At 46.2% G+C, this 26,120-nt stretch overlaps 2 protein-coding genes across 7 annotated transcripts in view; both read left to right on the top strand.

Moving 5' to 3' along the window:
- Nucleotides 1-2,837, top strand: part of MED25 (mediator complex subunit 25) — a 39,989-nt gene extending 37,152 nt beyond the window's left edge. For all 6 annotated transcript variants that reach the window (XM_078863785.1, XM_078863784.1, XM_078863781.1 and 3 more), the window contains one exon: nucleotides 1,178-2,837. In XM_078863785.1, coding sequence (XP_078719911.1) covers nucleotides 1,178-1,311 — 134 coding nt within the window. In that variant the 3' untranslated portion in view covers nucleotides 1,312-2,837. The remainder of the gene's footprint in view (nucleotides 1-1,177) is intronic.
- A 4,212-nt stretch (nucleotides 2,838-7,049) lies between these two features.
- Nucleotides 7,050-26,120, top strand: part of LOC144936446 (N-acetyl-beta-glucosaminyl-glycoprotein 4-beta-N-acetylgalactosaminyltransferase 1-like) — a 112,656-nt gene continuing 93,585 nt past the window's right edge. The window contains exon 1 of the mRNA XM_078863497.1: nucleotides 7,050-7,741. Coding sequence (XP_078719623.1) covers nucleotides 7,618-7,741 — 124 coding nt within the window. The 5' untranslated portion in view covers nucleotides 7,050-7,617. The remainder of the gene's footprint in view (nucleotides 7,742-26,120) is intronic.

Here is a 26,120-nt window from a genome sequence, read left to right as displayed (position 1 = left end):
TTGTAATTGTATTTTAACGTCACCATTTCCTCCGAGGTATATTGGTGCTTGGTGGAAATGATGCGTGCTAATTCCATTTAGCATCCAAGAAATAGTGGTGCAAAATTTGCTCAAAGCCAACATTAAACACTAAAAATGTTAATTTACACATTACCGTCGAGAAGTTTGACACAAATTGCGTATGAGGTACTCTTGCATTGGATTATAATGTGTGTAATAGTATGTATTCTCCAAAAGCACATCATCTTTAAATGCGGATTCAAGAGTGTAAACTTTAATACACAATGGGCCCTCCTAGCAATCTGAACACGTTAGTGTGTGCTCCTGGATCAGTACTAGTCCACGGATTTACACATGCACACATTCATGCTGTAGAGTTTCCCTTTAGCCTGTACATTTTTTTGTATGTATATCTGCCAGATGAATTTAACTGGCAAGGACAATATTTCCTTGATTGAACGCCTAAGTATTGAACAAAAGTTTATTTTTTATAGAAACTTTGGCCCTGATCTTAACTTCTCAAAATGTTGGTTCATGAATGAAAACGCCATTTTCTGACTTAATAGCATTTGCCAGGCGTGCCTGTATCCATTTAATTTGGAGGCAAGGATTTGTTTATAACATAAGTAATCTCCCAGCACCTGTGGGCTCCAATGGGACCAGTAGATGGCAGTACAGCAAATACATTCAAGAACCCATCTGTCCTGACCTCCTTTGAGTATTTTTTTTATTTGTACGCATATATTTACTCTGGATTCTTACCACATGCAAAACACTAATTGAAATATAATTGGCCAAATAATCCCTGTGCCAGGACCCTCTTGAAAAAGGTTCTTGAGCCACAGTGAGTTTTCTCTGTACGTGTATATATGAAATAACATTACTACGTAGGTTTTCAGTTGTGCTGTACAGCTTTCTGATGTCTTCGGGTTGTACCACGTGTTGTCCGGCATGATGTCCGATATATCCGAAGAAGCTGCCAGCACGTGGAGTATAAACGTCGGATATCATGCTGAACATCACGTGGTACAGCCTGTGAACACATTAGAGAGGCATGACATCATGATTACTCTTTTATTTACATTTAACTGGGTTGTACTCGTCGGCAGTGGAGATCGCAAAAAGTGAACTAGCTGATAAAACGCTGATGTCGATTTTCTTGTTTGTGGTTTTGCAGGTCAAATGATGATGAACCCAGGAGCCCGAGGACCAGTGCCCCCTTCCCAGCAGCCCATGTCCCAGCTGGGAATGCAGCAAGGTCCAGGGACGAGCATCATGTCCGAGGATGACATCATCATGGACCTCATGTGACGATGCGGGCAGACTTTGACGGCCAGCGCGTTGTCATCGGAGGAGTTGAGCTACAGGGCCCGTCTTATGTCGCTGTAAACGTAACCCACGAGAGACGCCGTGGGGAGCAGCAAGTCTCTCCCGTATGTGGGGAGCAATAAGTCTGCTCCATTGCACGAGCACACCATAGCAACCGCTCACGAATCGCGTAATTCAACAAACCGAGCTCCAAAATACGATGTGCAGGTTGCTTGACCATGTGTTTGTAACATCACGAATTGTTGCTGGGAAACCAGTTGCCACTTAGGGGTCTGAGTATTTATTTTATGTGTTAGCAAGTGACTGCATTTGTTATTTCCAGTCTTATCCACGTTTCTAGTATTGTTTTGTACACTTGAAATGTCTGCGAACAGGACCAGGCATATTTAGTGATGGATTTGCATAAAAAGAGCTCCTGGGTTGCCGCACAGTTTCTCAAGGGCAGCTGTAGCGGAGTGATAGCGTGGAACTTTGTGTGCAAACATTAAGAAGAGCACCCTTACTTGTAGCCATCGTGGCTTTCTACCGCAAGCTGTGGTGCACGGTAAGTGCATTGGAGAATCATCCCTAATTGTCGCTTTCACAAGCGCACAAAGAGCAGCCTTTTGCTTCATCCCTCATGCCCACCCCCCGCCCAGTCTCCCGCCATCAAAGCCATTTTGTAAATAATTATGACATTTTTCATGATGTCATCATTTTATGTTGGATCCTTGAAAGCGGTTTTCGCTTAACCACCTCCGCTTTGCACGGAATGTGCACTTTGTGTGCTCTGAGCAGTGGCCGGAAACCACGAGTGACCCATTCCTTGAATAAGCAATTTTCAGGCTGCACACGATCACACGACAATTCATGCAAGGACACAAGTTTTCCTGTTAACCTCACAAATCGAGTCGAGCGTTTTTTAGCGAGCACCTATTGCAACGAGCAACACCGCAAGTGTGTGTGTTTTTTGTTAGCGTTAACACTTGCTCTGACCTTTATTTCCTCAGCACAATTTTCAACACACCAGGTCGGGGGTGGTCATTTTAGACTTGAGTGAACATGTGGACGAGGCCTTACACCAGGGTATGGTTACCAGTAGCCACTCATGTGCATGGCCGGGAGATGAACTGAGATGTCAGTTGGAAGGGTATTGTACCAAGGAGCGTATGACCACTGACTGTGTTACATTTGGCTCTTCCCACACTCCTGCGCACTTTCACCCATTCCCACTCGCACGCATTGATCTGGGACTTGAGCGTATTTGTGTTTGTAAATTTATATCACTAAAGACTTGTGCAGAGGGCACGGCTCACGGTGATCTATTTGTGTTTTTCCAAGTGACGGCAAAAGTTTCTGGCTGTTGAATTTTCTTTGCAGATCATGGTGCAAGCAGCACGCTTCAGAACGAGGGGTTAAGCAAATATTTGTCATGAAACATTCATCACGTACTGGAATTTACCTTCTGCCCTGTATTGATCATTGGGACGTCGTTGAATTTCTCTTTAAATATTAAACATTGCAAATGCCATCGCATCTGTGTCCACTGCTTGTCGTGGCCAAGACCAAACGATCATAGTGCTCCTGTTCTCCTTTGAAACTAAATTGGCACAATGTGCTCAACCACTTAGTGTGTACGTACAATAAATGTATTAATCATCCACAAAGGCTTTACTCGCTGTGCCAATGGGCAATGCGCCTTCGTTCTTGTGGCTGGTACATGTAAAGCCCTTTGTGTCAATCCACCGTTGGATGAGGGCCTTCCCACACCTTTCGGGTGGTCGTGGGGTTATTTGACCACTCTGCACTACACTGGTCAGTGTGGGTTGGTGAAGGCAGGGAGTGGAAACGTAAGAACACAAGTACAGCAGATACATATATTTTATTGTACTGCCAACCACGCAGCCCCATGGCAACTTGTTTGTGCGTGGTGGCCACCCATCCAAGCACTATGAAGGCTCAACCCTGCTGATGATGTTGGGTGAATTCTGGGTGATTTTGTTATGGGTTCTACTGCATCTTAAACGCTGACAATTAAGGGTTGCATGTGGATTATAATTTGTCTTGGCACATCGCTGTGATGATGGTGTTTCTGTACACTTGTACGTTCTACAATGTGAAACCGGTCCAGTGTAAAATAATATGCCGCCTGAGAGAAATAGCGCAACCAATAATCGGATGAAGTTCGCTTGCTGTATTATACATCGCTGTATACACATTGGGATGGGGATGGAGGGAGATCACCAAAAAGAATCAATATTTTTGTAAGTGAAAATGATGACATGCGCTGCCTTGGATATGCCTGCGTGTTAAAGAAAACAGTATAGTATTTCAGCATACTGTATGACATGGGCAGTGCACGCGCCAGCCTATTGTGCCACTCTTGTTACGTTCTCTGCAGTACCCCACTTTTTTTGAAGGCTAAATAGTCATAATTAGTGTTGGATCATTGACTTCAAATGTTCCATTATTTATTTTGAATTGTGCTTTTCACGGTAGAATAACTTGCAGGAACATGAATGTTGCTGATCAACTCCCTCGCCAGTATGAAAGACGAAGTCTGTAGTTGCTTGACAATGGGTTCGCACTCGTGCTGCTCGTGTGTGATGGTGGATGCTGGCCGTCCCCAGCAAAATACATTTTCCACGATAAAAACCGACAACTCGTTAAAAGCCTAATGAGTCGATATAGTTCTGGGTTTAAATATTGATCACGATCTAAACCTCGAGAACATGTCTTGGAATTTTCACGGTGTTCTACGGTCCAGCCGTTAGTGCTCCTTGGTCATTTAAAGTGTGGCGTGTTTAATAGAAAGCTATTGAAGGTGCCATTATACGACCAGCCAATTCAATAGTTTTGAATTCTGACTTAAGCTTGTGGAGATGCGTGCTCGCTGAACTTTTAAAGCAACAGTCTTTGTAATAAAGCAACGTTAGACACCCCTTTGCCTGCTCCGAGTAATAAGCCTTGCAACCTGCATGTTAACATTTTCTATACACGCTACTAACGACTTGCGATATGCCTATCTCGATAAGTTATTTGCTAACATTTATCACACTTTGGTTTGAATCACTCTGTACACTTGTGACATTCCGAATACATACAAAAATATATGCCGTGATGAAAAGTCTTGTCTCTTCAATGGCAACTCGTCAGGTGGAGCTCGGATAAAAAAATATAATTGCAGCCTTGGGTATTATTTTACAGACCTTGAAATTATCTCAATGTCGCGACGTAATCTGAAATTGATAAGTAGAAAAAACGAATTGTTAACATTTCAAATATCCAATTGATATCGTATGTCATTAAATAGCACACCTATTCATTGGAGGTCCAATTGTTTATTGTTTGCCTGTCAATCTGGCATTTAAATCGGTAAACGATATCCACCATTAGTCCATTGTGCTCGGTGCCTTGGCAGTTCAACTGAATCAACATCTGATTGAAAGTTTCGTTTGCACATCCAGTCAAGTTAATCATTTGGGAACAATTCGACAATGACTTTACTATCCGTGAAAAATGTTCCGTTTGTGTGAGTTTACACTTTCAACGATCACCGCTGTAGCTGGGAGGCTCCAGTCGATGGCATCCAAAAGTCAACACCCGTTCACCTTTTTTCAAATGTGTTCAATACCCAACACACGTTTCGCACATGTCCACGGAGCGGCACTACAAACTCTGCCAGGACTGCACCTGCATTTATTCTATTTTCACTCGCATTTTTCACCTGTAGGTTGTCTATTTGGTTATCTGTGATCTTGCGCGGTAGGTTGTGAAAACGTCAACGGTGTAGACGGCTATTTGAGCAGGAACCTGTAGTATTACACTACCCGTCTTTGTTTGTCGGGCGTGGTGCTGGCCACTCACCCCCTCGTGTGATACAATACCCCTCTCACAGACCTTGCCCCAAAAATATGTTAAGGCTTTATAGCAGGGAGGTCTTTGTTCATGGGGGGAGCGGTGGTGCAGTGATTAGCGCGCTGCGTACCCGGCCACCCGAGTTCGATTCTCGCTCACCAGTGAGACAATAATCTGAATCGTTCCTGGGCCTCCCCTAGGTCGACTCAGCCCCACATGAGTACCTGGCGCGATGCTTAAACATCACCACTCGTTAGACAAAGGCGGCCGGGCGTGGTTCTGGCCACCCACCCCCTCGTGTGCCGGGCCGGCCTTCATAGGTGCTCGCGAACTGCACTTACCACCAGTCTAATGCTATACGTGTGATATGTGTTCTTGCGATATGATCTTAAAGATGTTTTTTGCTAACAAGTGCGCCTTTATAGGTGGGAGCACAGGGAAAGGAAGGCATTGTGGCCACGTGGATGTTGTGAAAATCCACATAGCATGTGATCCGACAGATGAGAAATGTTCTATCCGCTCGACACTGGAGTGGGAGGCTGGGTATGGCGGTGACATGCAGAACCCCCTGCCGTAATAATCATTCATTTCCATAATGAGACGGAGACTGGCTGCACAGACGCACGAGGGATGTTGCTTCCGTAATGCGCATGATGCCGCTTAAACTAATCAAAGAAATAGACATTCTGACAAACGCGAATCTCTTTAGTAGTTGTGCATAATGCACTTTGCCACTGCACAAATCCTCTTTCTGACTGCGCAATCGTCTCGGGCGTGGTGGCTGGCAGGCATTGCTGAATGGTTGTTCGACTGCCTTTCATTCTGCTTCTCTTTCGAACTTTGTTCTGCGAGCTCTCGTCTTGCATCGGTGTGTATCTCTATATAGTGTGTGCCTGGTGCGTGTGTGTTTTCCTGTCCATCTCACCGCATATCTCAGGAGTCTATCTCTGTGTATTTGCCTTTCAGTTTCAGTCACCACTCCTTTGGGTGTGTTTGTGCGTGCGTGTTGGTGGTGTTGTTTCTGCCTCTGTCGATTTCACATTCTCTGTGGTCTCCGTCAATCCTCACGTGTGTGTGTGTGCATCTGGGTAAGCCAGTGTACAAGTGCCCTGTGTGTTCTGTAAAAGCCGGTGTGCACGCGTATGCCATAGTGTGTGTATATATACCTGAACGTTTAAGGTCGCTTTATACATTATTATACAGCATACGTACTTGCATGTGTGTACGTGTCTCTGCGTACACGTGTGTGTGAGTACGCCTGTGTGTGATAAGGCTATAGGGGGATCTTTGTTTTTGCACGTGTGCGTATATGTATGTATAGTACACGTACGTATACTCGTATAAATTGCACGTGTATGAATGTGAATGCACACAAAGACACCCCCCCCCCCACATCTTGCCCTTTCACAAACTGTTAGTGAGCACCTATGAAGGCCGAAACGGCACACGGGCGTGGTGGCCAGCAACACGCCCGGCCGCCTTTGTCTCCCCCAGTGGCCATGTTTACGACACACCGCACCAGGTACTGTACTCATTTGAGGCTGAGTCGACCTAGGGGAGGGCCAGGACCGGTTCAGATAATCGTCACCGGTGCTGGTGACCGTGCTCGAGAATCGAACTCGACCCGCTGGCATCGTCACGCAGCGCTCACCACCACACCACCGCTCCCCACGTGCGCGCGCACATTCACGCGCACGTGTTCACACTCACGCGCACGTGTTCACACTCTCGCGCACGTGTTCACACTCACGCGCACACTGACGCGCACGTGCGCGCGCACACTCACGCGCACTCACACTCACGTGCGCGCGCACACTCACGCGCACGTGTTCACACAGTTGTGATGCGTGTCGCGTCCCGCCTCCCATTGGGCACGCACACACAGAGGGAGAGAGAGGCGAGGAAGGGGACCTCCTCCCTCATCCTTCCTCCTCCCCTCGCCGCCGCGATCTCATTCGGCAGCCCTGGCAAGCAGCAGGTGATGCAGCAGCAGCAGCTTCGCCTGCCTGCCGGCGTCCGCCAGTGTTGACCGGTCGCTGGACCTACTGCTGCTGCTTCTACTGCAAGGGCAATAATAGCCAGGGCATCGGGCAATCATAGAAAAGCATTGGTGTGGGGCTGGCCGCAGTGCAAGTAGGAAAATGCTGATTTGTTATTCGACGTTCGCGTAAATTCTTTTTGGGGGGGGGTTAGGATTGATCAGATCTCTTATTTTGTTAGCCAGCGTTTATTTTGTTTATTATCGTCGCCGTCAATAGTGTAGTTGTTGTGTTGGAGCTATGCCAAGTTGTTTGCGTCTTATCTTGAGAGACAGCCGCAGCTGAAATCGCGATGTAAGATCGCAAGGACACAACACACGCGGGGCGTTTACCCACCGACAGCGTCGTCTTAATTTATTATCATCGCCAATTATACATGGTGCGTTAAGTTTACCGGATAGAAGTAAAGAAGATGGTCTTCCTTCCTATCAAGAAGATACGCAAAAAGGCCAAGACGTTGGCAGCGATCGCCGTGCTGACGCTGGGAGTGTGGGCCACTTACCTCGGCACTCGAGCGGGTTCCCGCCCGCACACAGGTAGGCCTCGCGGCTGGGACTAGCGAGCCTGGCCGGGCTAGGGTGCGCCTCGCCCGGCAGAGCTCCCCGCGGTGGTAAGGGTCGGGATGGGGTGTTGATAATAATGTGTGTGGGGGGGGGGAGCGCTGGTGTAGCGACACTAACACCATTGCCGATTATCTGGTTCCGGGCCTCCCCTAGGTCGACTCAGCCTCATGAGTACCTGTTTGTGTAGAGTATATCCGTATACAGTACATGTGTAAACATCGCCACTGGGGAGACAAAGGCGGCCGGGCGTGTGCCGTGCGGTTCTTAATAGGTGCTCGCTAACAGCGCTGGCCCCGACGGCCTGTTTGGGCTCTGTGTGTAGAAGGACGTGTGATGTGTGGGTTAATACAATGTAGACATTTCTGTGTGTGGAGTGCAGCTACACATGTACAGATGTACACGCGTGTGTGGGTAGTACATGAACACGTGTATAAAGGACGTATCTTCTTGATGTGTGGTTATGACATGTGCATGTGTGTGGAAGGACACACGCAGGTTCTACATACGTGTGTAGTCCAGGTATATGCTTCGATGCATAGGTAACGCAGGTCCTAAGTGTACAGAATGTGTTGCACATGCACACCTGTGTGTATGTACGCACACTTATTTGCATAGTATGTATGTTGAACTTATTTCGAACCGTACATAACCAACCACGTGTTAGCATTACACGAACTGTAGCGTGCAATCCTCTAAAACAAAACACGCATTCGTCTTATCCCACGCCCTCACGACCGCAGCAGCATTCCAGTTCACCAATTCTCACGCATCACACCGGCGCGATTCGGTCGGTACTTTTAATACCAACCAACACGAAATCCTCACGCCTCCAAACCACATCCATCCTCCTCCCCATGGCTCTCACGCCTCCACAAAATCAACCTCACGCTGGACCAGTTGCCAATCTCAGGCATTGCCCCACCACGGTACAGCATTGGCAGTGTTGTTTTTAATATGTATAACAGTCCCGAGATGCAACGGAGTAATTAGATGAAATTGATTCCCAATCAACGAGCTTGCAATCAAAATACTATCCGGAGCCACATCACAGTCATCATCTGTACAGAACATTAATCGTGTTCATCAATGACACTGTGGCCTTAAATGGAAATATATATATTCGGCAACGTTTCAGACAATGACCCTTCTTCATAGCACACCTTCCATAGAGGGTAAGTAAAATTAACATAGCAACTGGTAAAGCTGTAACCTGTGGGTGGGGGGAGTAAGCAGTGGTTTGCCCTTGAATAGATGGGTTCCTGTAAAACTAACGTGGATTTTCCATCGCTGGCTTCTGGATTGTGCATGATAGCTGCGTTGCTATGTGGCTACGTGTTTAATGTTCAAAATATGGTGGATATATGGTACAACTACTGTAACTGGCAGTGGGAGGAGACATTGCGCTACTTGGTTTACTGATGATCGGGCGTCATGTATTCGTAAGTGATTAGTGTGAGGCTTGAAATGCTATGTTGAACTTAAGGCTGATCCTATTTTCAGAGTGAACTGGTAAACCTTCCAGCATTATTTTTGGGGACCCAAGTTCAAACATTTAGTTAATCATATATATTTGCAGATGTAAGCATGAACTGTAGTTTATCGTGCCAAACTTCAGATTTATTAGCCCTTCTAGAACATCATTAGAAAAATGGTTCAACCACTACACTTAAATTAAAGTATATGTGTTAGATGTACATATACTATACCTGCAAGCAAATATGGTCACACAACCCCACCAACCAACATGGAGTGGAGAGGCCTTGGCCCAGCAGTGGATTGACAAATGTCTGAAAATCAATCATACAGCTTTAATATAGATGCATGAAGCTAATAATATACACTCATTTTGACTTTATATAGTACACTGCTGCATATGCAGAACATTCAGTAACATCACACGATGCCACAGATGTCACAAGATCGTTCTGATTGCTTACTGGTACAAAGTGCTGCTGCTTAGCTGTACAAAGGGATCTCCGAGCCAAATTTCCATAAGGCAATACTATAACGACCCATTATGCCCGACATAATTAACGTCACAAATTCGTTCGTACTCAAATTAGAGCAGGGTAGAGCTCTTCTGTTGTTACTCAAATTCTACATTTCTCCGGATGGGAGCATTCTGTCCAAGGGCAGCAGCTACCAGCGATCACAAGGTAAAACTCGTGTTACATACCCCACAGGTAAAGTGGGGCTGAGTTGACCACGACTGGGGTTTGAACTCAAAATCGAATTATTTGAATCCTTTTTCACTTCCCACTGAGCCATATACCGGTCAGCATCATCAGCAAAGCGGCAATGATTTGTCTTTTACGAGATAGTCCTCCCCACACCATCTCCAGACCTCGAGGTCTCGTGAAGAGACAATCCATATCATTCTTGCACATATGGTTGAGTGTTTGTCTCTTGGCTGCTGTTCCATCTCCGGTCTCTTTCATTGGCAATCATCTCTTCTATTGATGTGTCCTGTCCATGCCCACTTGTTGAAGTGTCACTTAGATCATCGCACCAATCTACTATCACTTGCCATGTTGGACATCCTGAGGGTTGTGCATGAGAATGAAATCAGTTTTATCTACAATTTATCCACGAGGGATATTCTTTGTCCTTTTTTAAAATTCCTTTTTTTTTTAAACACATGCTCGCTGTTTTCATATCCCCACTGGCTGCAAACTGTAACGGATGTTCTCCTCTTGTTCATCTTTCCAATGCCAAATTTACCAATCATCCTCTCATCTCTCGTATCGCTTTCCCCCACATTTAAATTGAAGTCTTCCATGATGATGCTATTGCCTGTTTTGCTCTCATTCAGAAGTTGGAAAATGCCTTCTTACGTTTTTGTCAAATTCTACTTCTCGTGATTAAACACATTGTGTTGGTGATGCCGCATTTGCTGTGGTGCACAAAGCACAAGTGACAGCAAACTCAACAAATCAATAACACTGGTCTATGGGAACCTCATTTGCCAGTAAAAATATGATAATTGGTTCTTTACCCTTCTATCTGGCAACAAAACTGACACCTTTTTACAAGGAGTCATGTTTTTTGCCAGATAGAAGGGTAAAGAACCAATTATCAATAACACTGGTGTTAAAAAAATATATATAACAGGTGACAATTTGGGCAATGGCCCATCTGAGTTAGGGCCATCTCCCGAAACGTCACCGATTAATCTACTTTTTCTTTTAAGGCCACAATGTTATCGACTAATTAGAGTTGTTTTACATCTTTTCAGCTTGTTCTGGGGCATATACTCTCATCTTTAATCGTATATTGGTTGGAGAGCCTTAACTTGAGCTGGGAAACTATTTGTGAAGTACTCTTGAATTTTCAAACTCCAATTCCCCGAGTGACTAAAAATCCACGTGTCTGAAATTACTGTCAACTCGCCTATGATAGGCTTGCCACTATTTAATGGTTTTATTTAAAATTTCGTCTTATCTGCACCTCACAGAATCCCAAATATGTTCCAATGTATTTTTCAAATTTCTGTCGCCGGTTTGATAAGGTTTCATTAATTAGAGAGTCAGCATATTTGTGCGTAGCAAAGGGTCAAATCCAGAAGGCACTTTTTTAATAGCAAGTGATTTTGTCCCCCAGCTTTCTCAGATAATGCCATGGCTATTGTTTCTTTGGGGGGGGGGGGATGTTGGCGTGAAATTAATTGGGCTGGCCTCATGCCAATGAAGCTTGAACTATTGACAACATGGGCGGTGACGGGGCCCTAACGTTAGCAGTTCGAATCCACCGACCGCCCCCTGATTATCACTGCAGGTGCATTAACCGTAAAAACAAAACTATAGACGCTTCATCGTAGACGATCAAGATCCCATAACGTTGTTCGCAAAGGGCGGGCACACTGTGATGCCTGGCGCCGTGGTTCAAATTTGAAAAATGAGCCGCAAATTACTCAATTGGGATTATACGTGGCAATTATTGACCCCGACTGCAACACCTTTGTAGCAGGACCCCCCTAAAAATGTGTCGCAATACTCAACCAGGCTCTGCTGGGCAATCGAGATTAATAATTATAATAATAATGCAAGGTCAGCGTATATATTACCGAATAATTATATTGTGAACGTCGTGCGTGTTTGTGTTATTCATCGCTGTTAGACGTGCCATGTAAAGCCATTTTAATGATTTATTGCCGCTCAGTACGTTTCCTATACGTGACATTTTATCAGGGTGGGTACACCTGTGCAACTCCCAAACTCTGGTTTCTCCCGTGGATAAATAATGAGAAACGATAAGACGGCTATGCCAAGATACCAAGTCTAAGTCCTATTAAGTATTAAACCATTCCGGTAATTTATATTTCAGAGTGCAGTATATTATCAGGTTTCTCAGTTTTTTTATAACATTTCTGACTTCAGATGAGAACTTCGCACACACACCCCCAGACCATGTGGGCTCTTATCCTTCAGGTGCGTCTATATATGTCGGCCTGTGTCACTCACGTACAAATCATGTGACACATCTATTGCTTGGTAGACATTGGTGACATGACTGCAAGGGATGAGAGTTGGTGTCGGGATTAAATGTCTGGTTTGCAAATAACTGCTCTTGAAGTTACAGCATTCCTTCTACGCCATCCTCCCCCTATGCACCACCGCAGAGTAAAGATGACTCGATGAATTGTCATATTTCGGGTCCGAAAATCTATTCAAGCATCGCTTATTTTTGTCTTTTGTTTACCCTCCTATTAGTGTTGTTTGTTTTTGTTTATAAATTGTGCCGCCTCGTGTGTGCACACGTGTTCACCTCATTAGCTCAAATGGAACTTTAGAAGATGAATTGAACAACATTCGCTGATAATGATGAAAATAATGATAAAATCCGTTTGGGATTATTAAGCAGTGATGTTCTGAATTCACGTTTTGGGCTATCGGAGTAAACATATATGTACAAATGAGTCTGAAAAGCGTGAGAACCAAAATAAAAGACTGGCTTATAGTTTGCACACATTGAGAAAATTTTTCACATGCACAATCCATGCGCTTTGAAAAAAGGCCATTGCCCAAGATGTCACCTGCTATATATTTTTCCTTTTTAAAGCCACACAGTTTTCTAGACAAACATGTAAAATGTTTCACTCTGATGCAATTCGATGCACGGCTGCGCTCATAATTTAAACTAAAACCTAACAGTGCACTGTTTGTACCTGGAACACATTTTTTCAACACCAGATGTCTGTTTAGTTTCACCGTTTAAACCTTTTTTTTATTTCTCCAAAATTCCACTTCGAGTTAACAAAAAATATCCTCGTCCGAAAAATGAAACTCCACACCCATCGAGTAAATTTAAACAAAAAACTGTACTTTATTTATCTTAGTACAGTGCTGCCCCCAGGGTCTTGTTTTGATAAAAATGAAGGCGCTTTCTATGAAGTAGGCAATGTCCGTTGTTGTAGTGGCACTATAGGAAGTGCTGTTAGCGCTCCATGCTTCCTGTCGGAGGACTTTCATGCACTGAGCAGGCATGTCACACGCCCACCCATATTTTGGTGCATATACAACACTTGCAACGTAAAAGGTTGTTAAGATAGTTATTTTCAAAGAAGAATATACACGCCAACAGAAACGTGTTGTAATGTTCCTTCGACGATTATTTTATCCTTCGACCGACGCTCCCGCCGTTTAGTTTGTTTGTCGCGATTCAGGTTGACAAATTCGATCCAAGAATACTTGTACTTTATTTTCACGTTGTAGCAGCACCTGGTAGCTGGAGGGGTAAATGAATTCATGTACGTCTTCGGACATGATCAGTCCGCTGATGGATGAAGGCCTCCATAGTCGTCGCCAATCTTTCGCGGTACTGCGATGTAGCCATCCATCCGCCGCCTGCACACAAGCTGATTTCATCGCTCCTTCTCCACGGTGGACGTTTTATCGGACATGACACGTAATTTAGGAATCTAAAAACATCTCTTCCTTCACACGTCATTTAATGCACGTATCACACGCTTAACGATCAATCCTCATCTATGTATCGATGCATCATTACACCGCTCGTCTTAAACAACCGCCCACTGTCATTATGGTTACCAAAAAAACTGTAATTATATAATATAAACCACTTTTACAGTACCGACTTCGATTCCTGGCCAGGGCTAAACATCCGTGGCGAGTGATATCTGAATCAGTCCTGGGCCTGCCACCTTCACCAGCGTGGCAAAGTATGTAAAAATAATTTATGGTAAAAAAATGTACGTAATTTTTCATGGAAAAAAACCCCACAATCAACCCATGGTGAGGCCTTCATCCGGCAGTGGATTAACAGTGGCTGTAAATTACTTACATTTTTGTGTGTGTACAATACGTCTCGTAAGAGCGGCAGTGGAAGCGCGCATGGCGGATGTGCGAGGCGGTCGCCTGACGCGCCGTGGGATGAGCGTGTCACCCACCCGGCGTTCGTTCTGGCAGTGAGTCTGCGGACGGAATCTGCACCTTTCCGCATCGCAGCGAGTCTTCAGGTTTACACACACGGCCCAATTTTTTTCTGTTTGGTGTGCAAGGGAAAAGAAAATCGCGTGCAGGCTCGTCGGCACAAAAGGATCGTTTGTGGCCTCGCAAGCAGACCGCGGAGTTCGCGTGTGTGTGTGTGCACGCACTCCACTGGGCTGCCGAGATGTGGCACCACTCCAATGTACCGTACAAATATAAGAGCTGCAAAATCACATTGACCGTTTTGCTAATTATTTCTATTATCATTGCTTCTTGTTTATTTTTGAATAAAACGTAATTAAAGTTCCCAATACCACTAATCTAAGGTCATATTAAATAGCAGTTGCCTATTAAATTAGTGCCGTGCAGAAAATATTTTCCCGCAGGAACTGACTGCACAGCCATAATATGACGATATAATTTTTGGAGGCCAATTAATTACTTATGTGTTTGACAGTTGTGTGCATTTTAAGGGTTATATAGGTGTTCAAATGTGCAAATGTGAGAAGGCCTATGGGCAGGTTTATGTTGGGTGAATTGCAAGTTAAATAAATCAAATAACTCAATGTTTCTTTTTGCGCTGGAAAATACGGGAAAGTGCGAAAACAATACCACAAAAACATAGTTAAAGAGCAATTGGAAACTGGCGTGGCGATCATCGTGGTGTCGTGAAACTTAATCATCGTATCATTTTGTAGAGAAAGATATCACCTTCTTGGTTCTTTCGGTAAAGTCACGTAGAAGGGAAATAATAAAATAATAAAAATAAAACATAATAAAATAATTCTCACGACGGTTTCGGCCACAACGCAAGCAGCCGTCCTCAGGTGAAGAACAGGTCTGTCGGAAAGACAGCGTCTGAATGTCTTTCTGAAATCGAAAGATATCACGGCAAGCCCTCGGTGCACTGATGCATACTTGTGAGTTATCGACGCAGAAAATGTGAGAATGCATATATTGACTTGCACTTGGCCAGACTGTGTACAGCCCCATGAGTCAATCCACTTCTTGATCAGGGCCTCCCCCCCACACCTGTGGGTAGTAGGGGGTTATTTGACCATACTTCACGCTGGTGAATGAGGGGAGTACAGAAGTACAGTAGAACAACGGACTATTCCTGCACTGGCTCACCAAGTCGCGACGCATCCCTGTGACCCTGTGACGAGCTATTTGTTCACAGCTTCCCACCCATCCTGAGCACTATCCAGGTTCCTACCTCTCTTAACTTCCGAGATCTGACGAGATTGGGCGCATCCCAGGAGACCTGGTCGTGAGGCCTGCTATGAAGCTGCACGGTAGCGGTAAGAGCTCGGAATTCACACGCCTGGTTCAAACGTTACATTAGCCCCACGGCTAGACACAGCGCCATTGTGTGGAAGTCTCACTCGAGACGCACCGGGAGCCTCGTTGTCAGGCACTTGTAAGTGGGGAGGTGTGCTCTCCCGCCGATGTGGGTTTCAGGGATTGACTTGTGTCACGCGGCGCAAGACTGGCCAACAGTTGCCAACGGTCGTTTTAAAACGGTACCGGTTGACAAAGCGATTGTTCACGAGGTTCACTTGGGCAACGAATGGATGGCGGTTTCCCAAGGTCGCATGTTCAATGGGATCAATTGCAAACACCGTTTGCCCCCCCCCATTCCCGAAATGCCTACGTGCATGACTGAATGTTGGGTATGCACGAAGGATTATTGTTTAAATAGTGTGCGTAATTTACTGAGCCATACAGGCACGCGGATAATGATTGGCTCGGAGATTCAGATAGAAATAAATGTTTGATATATTCATGTGCTATATGTTTTTGCATAATAATTTAGCACACCACGCCTGCATCTCATCATTTAATAAATATCTGCCGGTTCGGAAGCAATTGGTTTTTTTCCCTCAAAGTCTCTCACGCGTACATGTTATGTTTGTGTAGTCTTGTACAACAATTTCGCCAAATATTTGGAAATGTCTGTTGAATGGACATTAAATATATAATCCTAGGACAGCCAAAATAATGAAATAAAGATGTGGATGAGCATGGTTTGGGGCGCTTTCAGTAACCAGAACATGATAATGACAAACAACACACCGGTTGTGTCTGAAGAATGCATTTTTATCATCGGCGTGTTCTACATGTGATGACAGATTAATAAAAAAAACATGGACATTGATGAATAAAATGTAGGAAAAGCTGAAAAACGTGCAAAGGCGCATGGAGAGAGAGAGAGAGATGCATCCTTACAATTACTCTGGTAGACAGACGGAGGAACACGTGGATTATAGGACATGCCCCAGACAGGGAGCATGCCGTTGACTGTAAGTGGCGCTTGAGCAGGACACGTTCCTCGAAGGGATGATGGCCGGTTGTCAGAACGAGCAACGGAGTGGCAGCCCAAGGAGGGAATGCCGTCAGAGGGGTTTACTTTAACACGTGGTCGGCTTTCGCGACCAATATAATCCATAATAGAGGTTTTTTTGGGTTAGATCGCGTAAATATATAAATGTGTCGTTAAAACCCGCCACCACCCGACACAGCCAACTAGTAAGGGTTGTCACGTAAACAAAACGTGGTCAATTCGTCACGAGTACAGTACACCGGTGTGTTGGAGAGCAAAGCCACAACGTTTACAATCTGAGTACGACGTTTCGCCAGTAATTACAACTAGCTTCATCAGGCGACAGCCAGAGAAAAATCCACACGACCACGGTGAGAGAGAGACATGCACACTCCAAATATACAGCAGGTGTCAGGGTCGGGATTGAACCCACGACCTCCTGTATACCAGGCGAGGTAGATAACATCGCATAGCTACCGTGGCGCCCCAAATGGAATGATCATGGCTGATGATGATGATGATTGGGAACTTAGTTGGCCAGGTACTGCATCGGCGTTCACACCAGAGAACCTTGCGTTCCCACATCAACCCGGCCCCGCCGAGACAATCCCATTACACCAGAGCCCCTGGGCGGAGTGTCTCGACCCGTGGCGCACGCCGAGCTCTGTGGCCGACTTCATCAGAACCAAGATTTTTTTTTTCCTCCAGCCCAATGCTAATGGGGGGCAGTGCTCGGGTGGGCATTGGGCGTGGGAGGAAGGGGATGAAGCAGGAATTATTCACCGAGTCCTGTGGCTGATAGAGGAGCATGGCAAGGTGGAGCCGACCTTGTGTCATCATCGTTGTCTCACCATCGGCTCCGATTCTCTGAGGTCGTGGCTTCGAGTTCGCATCATGACGCAGCGGCGAGATGTTAACTCCCTTGCCTGGTATGCAGGAGGTCGTGGGTTCAATCCCGACCCCGACACCTGCTGTATATTTGGAGTTTGCATGTCTCTCTCTCCCGTGGTCGTGTGGATTTTTCTCTAGGTCCTACGGTTTTTTCCCTCCACATTTATAAACGCGCGTTTAGAGTATTTGGCTGCTATACATTTTCACTTGATAAGCCACTTTGCTGAGCTATCACTTGTGGCCAGGTCATTTCCCAAAAAAAAACGATATAGCTCAGTGGACCTTACCTGGTTAAAATAAAAAATTGTTTAGCTTCCTTTTAAATTAGTCTAACCGTCTCGCCGATGCAAAAATCCACCCAGCCCCTGCACACACCAGCTGATTTCACTGCTCCATCTCCAACGGCGGTAATTTTAACGTGCGTGTTCCTGCTTTGGCTGCCCACTGCTTTTTTGTTAGCCTCGTTGCACGAGGTGGAGGGTATCGGGGAGGCGAGCATTGCAGGAGTGGATAAACCTACCACGTGGCTTTCATAGAATGGGTGTACGGAACCCCCGTTTTTGTGGGTTGTTCCTGGACCAGTAACTAGGCCAGCAGACTAGTCCCAGGCTAGTTCTCGTGCGATCGAGACATCCCGTCTTATCCCGTCTTACGAGTGATATCTGGCAAATTTTTTTGACTTGCGAATTTTTCTGGCGTGTCCTTTTAGGGTGTTTTTGTTGTCCTGGTGTCTTTGGGAAGCAACCGGCCAAAGTGCGATGCCGCGTTGATTGCCATTTTAGGCGCCGTCACATCTTGCATCGCTTGCCAGCGCCCCCAAATGCACTGTACGTCGACTGGTATGCAATTTGGAATTGGCGAACATCCCAATGCACGAGGACTGCTCTGAAAACGAGGGGACCCGGTGAGACTTTCTTGAACATAAAAAAGGGCATCGTTATTATATGTCACACAATTGAATTATTATGCAAAAAAATCTAATAGTGCTAATCAAAAATAATTAAGCACCACGAGAGGGGAAATTGGCCTACTCTTCCACACTGGCCAGATTTCTTGGAGTGCCCACACTGGAGCCCTCCGCTACGCGACCTCCCGAACGATCAGATACACTTGTGGCCTTCCCCATAGCTCGGTGGGCCTTAACTGGCAAAAGAAAAATAGCTGATAGTTGATTTACATTGTCGTGCGGATCGAGGCGGAGCCCGTGGACTCGTCAAACTTGCAGCGTCCCTTCGTCTTCCGCGGTAAGGCGACTTCTGGACTGCGGGTCCAGCGCACTGGGCGAGAACGCCATGGCAGCGTCCCCCTGCACCTTGAGGGTAGTGCTCGACACACCTGGACACGTACAACACACATTGCAATTGGCTTGAAGGGTCCCTGGGTTCGGGTTAATTTTTTGCGTTTTAACTCCATTGTGAATCACCGCGGCAGAGAGGCCACTTGTGAAACCGCAGATGGCTTTGGTGCTGCTTTGCCAAAGATATGACATTGCTCGCATATTTGTGTTCTCTTCACACAAAAGCACGCCTGATTGGATTGTGGCGCTTTGGCATGGCTGATAGCTACCACAATTATACGCATCTTTAGACTGCCGACACGCGAATTATTTCAGCGGTTGAACTTAATATAAATATACAAACAAGACAAAGACTCCCTGGATAGCCTTAACATACCTTTGGGGCAAGTGCACCTATGAAGGCCAGCACGGCACACGAGGGAGTGTGGGTGGCCAGCACCCCGCCCGGCCGCCTTTGTCTCGCAAGTGACGATGTTTAAACATCGCACCAGGTACTCATTTGAGGCCGAGTCGACCTAGGGGAGGCCCAGGACCGGTTCAGATAGTCATCACTAGTGATGACGACCCGAGTTCGATTCCCAACCATTGCAAACATGAGTGGCGAGCGACATCCGAACCGGTCCTGGACACCTACTCAACTTCACCAGCCCCCACTGACCAACGTGAAGTGCGGTTTGCAATCGCCGAGACCGATGCGGCGTTGGGAGGCCTTCACCCAGCAGTGGGTGGGAGGAGGGGCTGGAAACGTTAATTAATACAGACGCTCCGAGCGGCGATGTCAAAGCTGCGGTCCACAGTTTTTATTGCGGCTTCGAGGCAGGCCACAGCACAGTAATTCAATTTGCCCAAGCAGAGATTCTCATGGAACATGGCACATTTGTTGGAGGTCAGCGGCTCAGATGCGTTGGGATACGAGCATGGCCAGAGGTGCTATTGCCTGTCCTTTGCACCTCTGCGCAAGCCTAAAAAAAGACGTCGCCGTGCCTGGATTGGCACCGCATGTGTTGTGGGAGTCTCGTGTGTGAGCTCTGGCCGTGATGTTGTGACACCGCGTGCTGCCTTTGCGTTCACCCGTACATTTCTGCTCGGATACGTGATTATATATTTTAAGTGCTTAAGACTGTGCATGATCGAACCCTCGAGTGATTCCGAATACGATTCCCTTGAGCGATTTCTCGTCATCCTCTGAGCCCACACTTATGTTTTCTGGCTCGCAGAACGTGGGTGGTGGGTTCGTGTAGCGGTAGCTGTTGCTTCCTCCGAGCGCAGCTCTACACATACACACGCAAGCAAGTTTGTTCTTGACCTAACGAGATACGACGGAAGAGTGATGGTGCCTCGTCCATTATTCCCACAGTAATTTGCGCGCGAGTGTCGTTCGCACTTTTTGTGCCGTTGAGTTTTCGTTTTGCGTTTAGTTTTTGTATCCTTCCCCCGCGCCACCGATTAGCAGCACGGTTGGCTACGTACGGTTCTAAAGAAGTTTTAGCATGCACAAGTATGTTTCTGCGAACGCTGAGGAACCCGCCACTCTGCACGACATGCTGTCGCGTTTCTTTTGCAGCTCACGCGCTCGCACCGTGCCAGAATGTTAAATGCGGGCTCGTGAATTACCGCGCTTCGACGGAAGGTGTTGCAGTCGGGAGAAATTAAATGCCTTGCCGCTGCTGAAATGATTGCCCGTCCCCAAGTCGCGCGCGCGCATTTTGTCCGTGTCACCGCGTGTGTACATATTCGGAATGCATGCACACGAGCATATCCTGTACACGCCTGCAAATGGACATGCAGTGCGTGTGTCAAGTGTCTGGAACGATTCACCCCCTTCCCGCCTCCCCCACCTCTCAATTTTACGAAACGCCATTGACGAATTGGCACAATTCAGGATCGCGATGCAATTAAAACGATTCCTGTGTTTTCGTTTTTTTTTCACAAGCACAAAGGTATTTTTGCTGTTGTTGCAAAGATAAAAAAGCATAATAATTGTAGGTTCATTAGTAAGCACAACACTCGCACATGCAAGGGTGAGGGCGGCGCACACTTTTTAGTTTGGTGGGTGTTGTTGGCTGAGTGAATGCGCAAACACGCGGGTGAGTGTGGCATGCGACTTAACATTCGACCGTGCTGATTGGAGGTGTGGTGCGTGCATCGTAACGCGCGCACGTGTGTGTGTGTGAATCAACATGTTTATCAATTTGTAACGGGCTGTGCGTAATTGGCTCTCATGATTGTCGGCAGCCACTTAGACCGCTGCCTTTCACTGTAAAAAAAAATAGGATTGATTGTGGAATCGGATCGCGACCCTGAATTTCTATAATTCATAGAATCGCTGGGGTGGGGGGAGATGGGGGTACGTGGGATGAATCATTACGCTTCTGCGGCGCACAGTCAGCAAATCATTTTAATACATCTATGTAGGTTTTTTCGCAGTTGTGCGGGACAGCTAATCAAATGCGTTTTCGGGTTGCACTGCGTGTTGGATGGGATGATGTCCAACGTTTTTCTCCAAGTGCTGGGAGCTTCAAAACCCGAATCGTTTCTGAATACTTCCTGAAGACGTTCCCAGCACGTGGAGCAAACTTGTCGAACCATCTCGCGAGCTCCGGTCATCCTCGCAGCAGTGGCTTTTGGCCGACCATCGAACAAAGACGGTGGTCACCGCATCATCATGTTCTTTGAGACGCGCTTCTGCGGCCGTCTGGAACGCTCTTCCTTCCGATATCGGGAAGCCACTGGAGTTGTGCACTTTTAAATATAGATTGAAAACTCATTTATTTAGAGTTACTTTTTTGTGTTTAGTTTGTTGTCCTTCCCCTTAGTCGCATATTCACTTTAAGATGTTTTCTTGTTCATGTTTTTTTGTTTGTTGCGGTTGCTCCCGATTCAAGACCCGAATGGCTCACAGGGCTATACCTAATACATGAACTTGAACTTGCACCTACGATTTAGCACGGTTGGCTACGTCCGGTGCGAAAGACGTTCAACGTACATACGAGAAACACGCGGTAAGACCTGAAAAGGCATCGGAGAGCTGTACGGCACAACGACAAAAAGATAATTTTGTGTTTTTATGTTATGGAGACCAAGCCCCTGACTCTCACCGCATCATTGGTGTAAGACTGCACCACCAAGAAAGGGGTTGTGGGGGGTTTTTGATGGCACGTGGCTGAACGTCTCGCTTGTGGACGCCACAAATCCGCTTGCATAGTTTTCTGCAGTCAGCATAGCACTTACAATAATTTGCAGCTACATCGGTGACCTTACCTTATAAAAAATAACTTGTGGCTGGGAAAGGGTCTTTTATCCTTCGATTAGCATGGTTTGGCAACGTACAGTGCGAAAGAAGGTCAACATACATACGTATATTTACGCTGAAATGCTGGGCCGATTCCTTCGTAAGTTGCCCGTTATGAGATACGGCAACCCCTGTATTGTTGTTGGTACCTCGGCTATAAACAGTGAATAAAAATGTAATACTTTACTGTTTGCGCCATTCTTATAGCCCCAAAGCTATCACGAAGGCACTATGGAGACCCACCTGTGAAACTGCAGGGAGTTTCTCAGGTGGGAGCGATGTTCCTCTGTGTGTACAGTACTTTTTGAACTTGGCAAATTTGGATTATGACGCCCGAGGGGGGGGGGGCACGAAGGCCGACCCTATTTTTTAATGACATCATCGGGGGATCTCTAACATCCATTGTTGGTTAATAGACCCACAACAATAATCAGGGCTGCCTGCCGGATACAAGCTGTAAGCACCCCGCAGCAAGCTGCAAACGCCATAATGCCGAGGCGTATCACCTCCCCATTGTGGTGATAAAGTCCAGGCAAGGGGCTTGAAGAATGGGCGAATTTTTTTTGCACTTTATATATATCTGTTGTCAAATGTGGTTGAGAAAAAAAAATACTTTTCACAAACTGCGGTGTTTTTCTTCTAATCCGTTTTGGCAAATCGAGTGAAATTTGGCTCCTTTTGTCCACAGTTGTGGGTGCTCTTTATTCCTCCACCCGCCTCAAAACAAATGTTTTCCAAACCTGAACCCAGGGCCTGATTGCCAACCGTGTAAGTATTCATTATCATCACGAGTCACTAACCACTGTTGGAATGAAGCGCTCCCAAAGCTGTCGCCATCTCTTGCCGTTTCTCGATGCCAATGGTTCGTCTCGCTTGTTTGGGTCGGCAACCAACATAACAAGAAGGGGCATTTTTTTTCTTTAGAATTCGGTACAAAACTCGATATCTCAAGAGCCCTCAACGCGTCGGAACACATACGTGTACATTAAGTCACGAAGCAGCCTGTAAAGAGCTCTTTGGTTTTTTCGGTAAAGTCACGTAGGTAAAAAATAAAAGAAAAATAAATTAAATCACGACGTTTTGGAGGCAACACAAGCTTCCGTCTTCAGGTGGAACCGTCACAGCAAAATTACCGTATCACTTGAAACGTCGTGATTTAATTTATTTCTATTTAATTTTTCACCTACGTGACTTTACCGAAAAAAACAAAGAGTGTGGATACTCTTAGTTTTTTCGTTAAAGTCACAGGTAAAAAATAAAATTAAAATTAATAAAAATAAAATTATAATATTTTATTTGTATTAATTTGAAAATAAAAAAATAATATTTCATTTTTATTAATTTTAATTTCATTTTTACCTACGTGACTTTACCCGAAAAAACTAAGAGTATGAATCCTTGCAGTCACGAAAACTTCAAATCTATAATTGAGTCTCCTGCTCTTCCGGAGCCACCGGGTTTACCGAGCCCTGGTCGAGCTCGTGCACACGAAGCCGATCTCACGGCTCCATCTCCGCCGTGCTTGTCCTCTCGTGGGTGCGTTCTCTTTTTTTTTTTCAAGACACAGGTCGCTTTATTTAAACCTCCAGCACAAGCTCGTGCGAAACAATAACAACAATAAACAGGACGGTTACATTAACGGCGACAATCGCCACGTGTCGGGCAATGCCCCCACAGTCACTCCTTTAAGTAGGTCACGTGCATCGTGGGCTCACATCACTGGCATCATCGTCGTCGTCGTCATCATCGTTATAACGATCATCGGCGAAATCGACATTCTGCCGGGGGGGGAGGGGTGGTCGACAAACCATAAATACCAACCGATTTTTTTTTGGGCGGTGGTAAGTCCACAGCACTTGTCCCGTGGATAGTAGTCTGAACGCCGGCGTATATAGGAATGTGGAATTGTCACACGCGGACCAGGGCTTCCAATGAGGGCGAGCGACGCCCTTGCGTGTGAGCGGGGAGGCCGCGTGTTCTCTTCCTGTGGGCTGCCGCCCTCTGGCCGCGTTCTCGACCATCACCTCTCTGCCGCACGAAGAATCGTCGCCGATCAGAATCGACGCGTTGTTTCGTCTCGTTTTTAGTTGCTGTCTCTTCGGAACTGCCACTTGCGTGTCTAGTCCTGTCCACTGCTTTCACGTGAACATGATTAGGATGCACCCGAAATAATCGATTTTCACACGCATGATGTCGTGCATGCATCGCGGATGTAAAGAGTCTTATCTGAATAATTGAATTGTTGCATGAAGCCTTCCCGGCCCGAGTAATTTACCCTCCAATGTTGACACAATGTGACTGAAATGTGTGCATTTAACCATGTGTGCATTACTGTATCTGTGGAGGACTCCACTTTACCCACATAGTGTCAAGATTGGAGTTGAAATTTATTTTCATGGGCTAAAGGGCTAAAAGCGCCCCTGGATGTATGAATAACTACGAGTAACGTTCATGAATACTGCACGGCCTTCACTACCAACTTATTGTGTATGCATAAACGAGACGCCTGACATTTTTACTTTGAATTACTGCGCGAAATAAAGTTGTGCCACAGCTGCACAAAAACTTGGTCTTGCAAACTCGAGAATGTTCCTCAATGGGAATCATTATTTCAAAGAATAATTTTTATTTTATATCCCAGGTGAGAGAAATTCAACTTAGGCACTGTAGTTTTAATGGTGCGAATTGCCGAAACACGCCCCCCTCGTGAGCCCCGAGGGTCACATGACCACCCGCGTCAGTTTTGTTGCATCAAATTTATATGCCCCACGTAGCCCCACGTAATTCTTTTTTTTTATGCGTAATAACGCTCGACCCATCCATCTACCGGTGCAGATAGAGTATCACTCGCACGCCGATGTTAGCCATGATTGGGAATCAAACTGAGGTGTGTCTTCAGAGTGTGTGCGGTGGCTCTAACCGCTGTGCCACTACTCCACTCACAACAGTGTTACTCAGTTTATCTGGGAGTGCTCGTGACATTTGACGAGTGTTTACCCATCGAACAGAGCGCTTTCTTGCCCGTGTGTCTTTCATGGCTTTCAAGGAGCATCAAGCATGGAAAACAGCACCAAAATATGCCTCGGATTTAGCTCGAGGGCCAGCCTGTGGCTGCAGATTTTGGCTCATTGGTGAGGCTGCCACTGTTTAACGGGCTTACGTTAGCAGCTTACCGCAACACTGGAGACCTGCGTGATGGGCTTTGGCAAACGGGACGAGCTCGCTGTGATCTGTCCGCTGCTGGATGCGGTATCACGGCCTCGCAGTGCAACTAACTATCTATCTGGCGCGCTGCACACGAGTTGATTCCATTGCTCCGTCTCATGCAGCCTCGTCTCTTTCGCTGGAGCGCCGTCGTAACCCACCAATTCCTTCCAGCGGCGTGCGTCTGTCCCCAAGCTGCTTATTTTTTTGTAAATTACTTTTAATTACCCTACCACGGGGGGTTGGGGGGCGGCCGTTGTACAACTTCCGCAACAGGTGAAGTGGTGCATAGCGGGATAGGCGGCTCGGACAGACAGCCAATGCGGACGTGTAGGACCGTGGCGTTCTGTGGCACGTGCGTCAGATCCCCTTTCTTTGGGGAAGTCAGTCTCATCTCAAGTTCAGTGAAGTCAACTCAGGATCTCTGGAGTGGCATTCACGAGGGGGCCCCAAAGCTGGTCGAATTCCCCTTCCCTATTCCTCAGTTTCAGACTCGGGTGTTTCTAAAGCTGCTCGGGCGAAGAGGGAGTTATGTCAGAGGGTGAATGAGGGCGCCCCATGCCTGCTTGTCTTTCTTAATCAATGTGGCAGCATCTCTCACTCAGCACGTGTTTGATGAATCGTATATATTTTGCTCTTCCTGTCGCATTGACTTCTAGATAAAGCGTGTAATATAGGAGGCTGGCGTTTCTCTTCTCAGCTCTGAAGACGGATCAGTTGGCCAAAACATGAGCCTGAAAAAATGTTTCGCCTTTGTAAATTCAAAGGTCATTTTCCCGTGCTGGGTGATTATCGGAACGAAGTTTGCTCAGTTTGACTGTTCAGTGACAGCTGGTAAAACATTCTCTTTATAATAATCATAGCCAGGTGAAGGAACCCCGTTGAGTTACATTATCTGT

The sequence above is a fragment of the Lampetra fluviatilis genome, chromosome 16 (assembly GCF_964198595.1).
Source record: "Lampetra fluviatilis chromosome 16, kcLamFluv1.1, whole genome shotgun sequence".
NCBI lineage: Eukaryota > Metazoa > Chordata > Hyperoartia > Petromyzontiformes > Petromyzontidae > Lampetra > Lampetra fluviatilis.
Note: the sequence above shows the minus strand (reverse complement) of the source record. Positions and strands in the feature narration are given on the sequence as shown.